Source organism: Perna viridis, chromosome 11 (assembly GCF_037379345.1).
Source record: "Perna viridis isolate PV_CMFRI_1.1 ecotype Kerala chromosome 11, ASM3737934v1, whole genome shotgun sequence".
NCBI classification, from domain to species: domain Eukaryota; kingdom Metazoa; phylum Mollusca; class Bivalvia; order Mytilida; family Mytilidae; genus Perna; species Perna viridis.
The window spans coordinates 35,318,963-35,325,256 of record NC_142455.1 but is presented as its reverse complement, the minus strand read 5'-3'; the positions used below and the strand labels follow the sequence as shown (position 1 = coordinate 35,325,256).

The 6,294-nt window shown below is 34.4% G+C and overlaps 1 protein-coding gene across 1 annotated transcript; it reads left to right on the top strand.

Annotated features, from left to right (window-relative positions):
• Nucleotides 1-4,645, top strand: LOC148603886 (uncharacterized). The gene is made up of 3 exons (XM_088552330.1): nt 1-285; nt 3,025-3,177; nt 3,810-4,645. The coding sequence occupies exons 1-3, from the start codon at nt 213-215 to the stop codon at nt 4,526-4,528; spliced, it is 945 nt and encodes a 314-aa protein (XP_088408456.1). The 5' UTR covers nt 1-212; the 3' UTR covers nt 4,529-4,645.
• The last annotated feature ends 1,649 nt before the right edge of the window (nt 4,646-6,294 follow it).

The window sequence follows — 6,294 nt, the reverse complement described above, 5'->3', positions numbered from 1 at the left end:
TTAAAATTTTGAACAGTTTATCACGATTTACAGAACACCCATAAGTACCGTACATACAGTCAATATAATCGGGAAACAAGCCAGATATATTGTTTGTTTCAGTGGATAACATTCGGAATAGTTTTATACCATGATGACTATGGAATTGAAGCATTAACGGATTAAAAGTTACCAATAGAACTGTTTGTAGGTCTACATTACTGAAAGGAACCATGATAACTGATGGAGATAAATTTTGGAAATATTTTATTTATACATATACACATATTTCATTACTTTTTCAAGGTAGGCTATTTGTTTTGGTTTTTAAATTAAATTTGGCCACTTTTATTTTAAAGTTTAATAAAACAACATGAAAACAGTCGTCACTTTCTGAAAATTAATTCCAAATGATCACCATTCAAAAATATTATATGCTGCTGTTACACCATATAATCATGTCAAATAAATGATGGAAATAGAAAAACAGCACTACCGGATATGCCAACAATAGCAGAGAGATCAGTGGACAATAAAAATAACAATAATGGTGGGGGAAACAATGGACAAACTAATACAGGTCACACCAACGAGGGAGGAATCAGTGGACAATATAATACTGGTAACACCAACAATTGGGAATCAATGGACAAAATGATACCGGTAACACCAACCACGGTGAATCAGTGGAAAAAAACAAGACCGATAACAAAGACGATGGGGAATCAGTGGACAGAACAATACCGATAACACCAACGATGGGGCAATCTGCGGACTAACTATAGCGGTAACACAAATGATGGGGCAATCTGTGGACTAACAATACTGGTGACACCAACAAAGGGGAGTCAGTGGGCGAAACAATTACGATATCTCCAACGATGGAGGAATCACTGGACACAAAAAATACCGGTAACACTAACGATGGAGAATCAATGGACACAACAATACTGGTAAAACCAACGATGGAGGAATCAATACCGGTAACACAAACGGTGTGAAATCAGTGGACAAAACAATACCGGTAACACCAACGACGTATTTATTTGTAAATAAGTAACACAATCTGTCGCACTCCATTCGATCGCAGATAGATTAACAAATTTACACCTGTCTACGTTATCTATATTATTCCGCCCACAAGGGAGACGCCACACAGGGAACACATTATACAATTCGTATTGGGAATAACGTTCCTCGTTCAGGAAAATATTTTTTTTTGATTGCAGTATAAACACAATAATAATTCTTGACTTCACCTAAAAGGGGAAAAAGGATTCGGCACATTTTATGTGAAGTGAAGACACAATTATTGTCTATTTAGCCCTCTAACAGCATTATCATGTGACGTGAAAATTACTTTCGGAGTGATACGTATCAGTAAGCGGTAATTAGGTCAGTGGAAGATATAGATCAATATTTTTATTGACGTCGTCGACACTGTTATACAGACATTGTTCTTCTTACTCTAAATTAAAAGGTGTTCTTGAGAACGAGTTACACCTGTTCTTCTTACTATACAATATTACGTGAAAAACATTTGATTATTGAGGATGAGATTAAATATGGATTCAATCCATTTATGATTACTATTGGGAAATAATACTGTTAAACATTACTTTTTATTATTCATATACTGAAGTCACTAGAGAAACTTATTTTAGATTTAAACATTGATATCCTTTACACAACATGTAGATTATTTCTATGTTTTACTGTTGTGAGTTTCCCTTCATTATGATTAAATAAATAATTTAAAATATGTTAACAATATGAAAATCCAAACGAGATAAAGGTGAAATTAAAAAAAAAAAAAAAAAACACTAAAAAAGTAACATATCAAACATAATTAAGATTACTTTTACATAACCTTTCTTGAAAGCCGGCAATGTTTTGTCCAAATGTATTTTCCCTCCTTTATATCTTCATTTATCCTTGCGAAGTTTTGTCCAAGGAATTTCCCGGACTTGACTTTTTATGAGCAAATCTGAGGGTGTTTCTAGAAAAGCAGAGGACGCTTAGCCTACCAGTGCACCTGGTTCATGCTCCCATTTTTTAGTGGAGTCCGAGTTGCTCATTAGCTTTTGTTATTTTGTATGTATGATTTTAGTTACTTTATGTTCTTTCTTGTGACTGTCTGTTTACAATGTATGGACTTTGTCCCTGGATTACATTCATTTGATTACCGCTAGAATCTTGGTTCCCTTGATTACTCTTTCCCTCCTTTGTACTTTCGGTGACCTTGGCATGTTTTGTTCAAGGATTTTACCTTCATGGGTTTTTCCTCCTTTAAACCTTCATTTATCCTGGCGAAGTTTTGTTCAATGATTTTCAAGTCTTTGAACTTTCGTTGACCTTGGTGATGTTTTGTTCAATGATTTCCCTTCGTTTAACCCTTTATTTATCCGGGTGATGTTTTGTCCAAGGATGTTTTGCTTTTTTTAACCTATGTTGACCTGGCGACGTTTTGTCCATGGATTTTCCATACTTGACTTTTTATTGATCTGGGCAATGTTTTGTCCAAGGATTTGCCATACGTGACATTTTTACTGATCTCGGCGATGTTTTGTCCAAGGATTTTCCTTCTTTTAACTTTTTATTGATATCGTCGATGTTTTGTCGAAGGATTGTCTATACTTGATATTCTCACTGATCACGGGGATGTTTTTTTGTCCACGGATTTTCCTTTTTTTGACTCTTTATTGATCTAGGCGATGTCTTGTCAAAGGATTTTTGTTTTTTTTTACTCTTTATTGATCCCGGCGATATTTTGTCCAAGGATTTTCCTTTTTTTTTTGACTCTTTATTGAGTTTCCTTCATTTGACTCTCTATTGATCCCGGTTGTGTGTTTTTTTTCAGGGATTTTCCCTACTTTGTGTCTTAGGTGTTGATACTTGATGTTAAATCTGTTACGTATTACTGAATCGTAAATTATTGTAAATGGTTTTATAAAGAAATGGTAATTGTATTTGCAGCCTGAAGAATTAATGTTTAGCTCTACAGCAGAAAATCGTCAAAAGAAAACTGTTGTATTCTATTTTAAGGTTGTTTAGGGCCTTTTTGTGATGATAATTGGACGACATGGTCAACGTGTAACCAGAATATGGTGAAGACTAGAACCCGAGTAGAGTACAAAAATTGTAACCATGACAAGCAAGTAAAAGCAACATCAACTTTAAGTATGCCCTGTTCTAAAGGTAATAAGAATTACTATTGTGTAAACAATACAGACTGTTTGTTTGATTGAGATGCAGAAACCAGGCAGTGGCTGGCACATGACACATTTTATTTTCAAAAATTTTTATTCATTTCTTATCATAAATACATCTAAAAAACTATCGCTTAGTTTCTCATTAAAAATAATTAAATGCGATGTCATAAGGATGTCAGAGAATTCATTTTTTCTGTATCAAAAATAGATGACTTAAGAATTTATTTTTAAGTTCAAATTAACTAAATCATGAACGGATTAACTTCTTTATATCAAATTTTTTTTTTCATCCTTACCATTTCAATAAATAACAAACCAACATTCAATTTTTAAGAAAATATGAGCTTATGATCTGTTATATAAGGACTTCCATGTACACCCCCTCTTTAATTATTTCTCCATGCAGTTCAATAAAGTATTTCGAAAGTGTAGAACACTCGTGTGAACACTCATAATTCATTTTACAGTAAATATTTATATAAAGTTCTGATACACAACTGGGGAAATAGGAGAGGGTGGAACGTTTAGACATCAATCCTGGGTCATTAACGTCTGTTATCTGTGAAAAGGGTTTATACGTCGAACTTAAGAGGCTTAATTTCATAACACTTTTTTCAGAACTCTTAAGAACTTCTGTGTCAACCCAGCCAATCTCATATCATGATTCACCGACAAAGACATCATATGAAGATGCATTAAGTTCAACGAAACCAATTTATTCGAACATTCCCACTACATCAATTCCGTTTTTGACCGTTACACCGAGTTGGGAATCGAATACACCAGAGTTGTCAGACGTATCTACAAACATGTTATCCAAGCCATCAACAACCCATGTTTCAGGCATACTGAGTTACACAATGGGGTCGACTTCCAGTCTCCACACGTCAACGCAGGGCTCTGTATTTCCAGAAAAAACATCCATGCAATCAAATACTGTTTCTACACCTGGAAAAAAGTTTTCTTTATCTGATATCTACCACTGCTTGTGTCCTTGCAGTGATTTTAGCGGTACAAATAAATGGGCACATCTCATGTTACTCAATTTGACCACAAAAGAAATGAAGATTATTATGAAGAAAGAGCTAGAAGAGTTGTTAGCAAACTTGTACGTCAAAAAGAAGTCAACTAATGCATATCAAAGAACCCTTATTTCCGCAAACGACGACCGAAAGTCGGCTGCTAGAATCGGTTCAGTCGGAGTTGTTATCATTGTCCTGGGTTTTGGTCTTATTATTATCTTTGATTGTATCAATACGGCGAAATCGATTTACCACAGAATCCCCGCTGCTAGAAACGTCAACGCTAGATATGAACAACACGGACGCCATCGCTAGAAATAAACCACGTAAATCTTGTTTTGCTTGATCATTTAAACGCTGTCTTATACATGTACATATGAATAATCTAAATTCAGGCTAAACGTATTGTCCAATAGGTTATTCATACCTAAATTAATCAATAAACATTTATTTCTGATACTTGTTGTCCAATTATTTTACAACATACAGCTTGCTACTAACTCCTTATATTATGATTGCGCAATGCAATTATTACAATTTAAAAGTTTAATCATTCCCAAATGTCGTTCATACATAAGTGGTAATCTACCTAGTTCATAGTAAATCATGACATTAGAAGTTAATATTTTAAGGAGATAGACATAGGGAAAGGGACATAACTTATGCAAATCATTCAGCATATTATATCAATCTCATGTAAGAATCAAAGTAACTAGGATTTATTTCATTCTGTTTCAAATAAAAGCTTGACAGACTTTGGTGAAATTGAATATGATAAAAACATATCACTGATTTCAAGAGTTATGTCCCTTACTCTAGGTCTACCTCCTTAACATTAAGTAACATTCTACAATAATCTATCTGTACCTTTTCTACAAGTGGATATTTATGAATTCACCAAACTCTGTCAGTGCAACGCTGGTAAAAAATTCTATAGCATAATGGCGTAAGTCAATAACCAAATTCGGGTCATTATTTTATACAAGAAGTACAAACTACCAGTCATCTTCTAAAACTGACCTGAAAGTGTGCAAACTACATCTTCCTTTGAAATACATAGAAAAAACAAACAAACAAAAACAACAACAACAACAAAAAGCAAAATAGACAAAAAACAAACACGTCAAAATGGGTATTTATAAAGGTCAGTTTTTCACCTTCAGCACCTGCGTATGGAATTTTCATTTTACAATTTGTTAGTTCAGAACTTCATTCATGGATTTTTTTTTACCGTGTAAGTCTACTGGTACAATATTATGTTGCTGCAAAATGTCATCACTACGAAAGTTGTTTTGTAGTCAGTATGGAACGTACGTGCATCCAACTGCATGATCAGAATTTTGTTCATCGTCCATTCCATCCTCTTTCATCTACCACGGGCGTGAAATTTTATGCTCAAGCAGTCCGTTGGGTGTTTCTAGAAAGAACAGTGAACGCTTACCCTATCAGTGCACCTGGTCCGTACGCCAAGATTTACTGAAGTTCGAGTTACTCATTATACCCCCGCAAACGAAGTTTCAGGGGTATACAGAATTTACGCTGTCTGTCTATCCACCTGTCTACTATTTTCTAAGCAGCTTCCAGTATTTTTATAAAACCTTGCTGATGTGCATACTGCCAGGAAATTATGTTGTGACAAACACTGTTAATATGAATTATGTTAGAATTAGGTGTTTTTCAGCAAACCTTTGCCTCATGTGTTGGCCACAACTCCTCAATAACGACTTTCAGGATTGTTCTGAAACTCAGTGGAATGTTTGACTACCATATGAAGATGTGCATATTGCGAGGAACTTATATTTGGGAAATGGCGTGCAGTAAATTGTGCGTCAAAAATGCTTAGTCTATCCGCCATAAATATTGTGTCCGATAGGAATCGTACTTGTATGTTCATATCGATCTCAAAATGTAGAGGGTTAAACCGGCTGTTAGAATATTATTCCTGTTAGAGGCAATGTCTAGTTTACTTTTGTTTCTTGTGTATCATTTTGGTTATTTTACGTTCTTTGTTGTGTTCGTCTAGTTTCTTTTTCTATAGTCATCGTCACTAGATTATGATCTATTTATTAAGCGTTATTATT

What these genes read in the sequence shown, in the direction of transcription:
- LOC148603886 (XM_088552330.1), top strand. Translation starts at nt 213, where the DNA reads ATGATAACTGATGGAGATAAATTTTGGAAATATTTTATTTATACATAT. An exon ending in TATTTCATTACTTTTTCAAG is followed by an intron (nt 286 to 3,024) that starts GTAGGCTATTTG and finishes TTCTATTTTAAG; the next exon opens with GTTGTTTAGGGCCTTTTTGT. An exon ending in AAGTATGCCCTGTTCTAAAG is followed by an intron (nt 3,178 to 3,809) that starts GTAATAAGAATT and finishes CACTTTTTTCAG; the next exon opens with AACTCTTAAGAACTTCTGTG.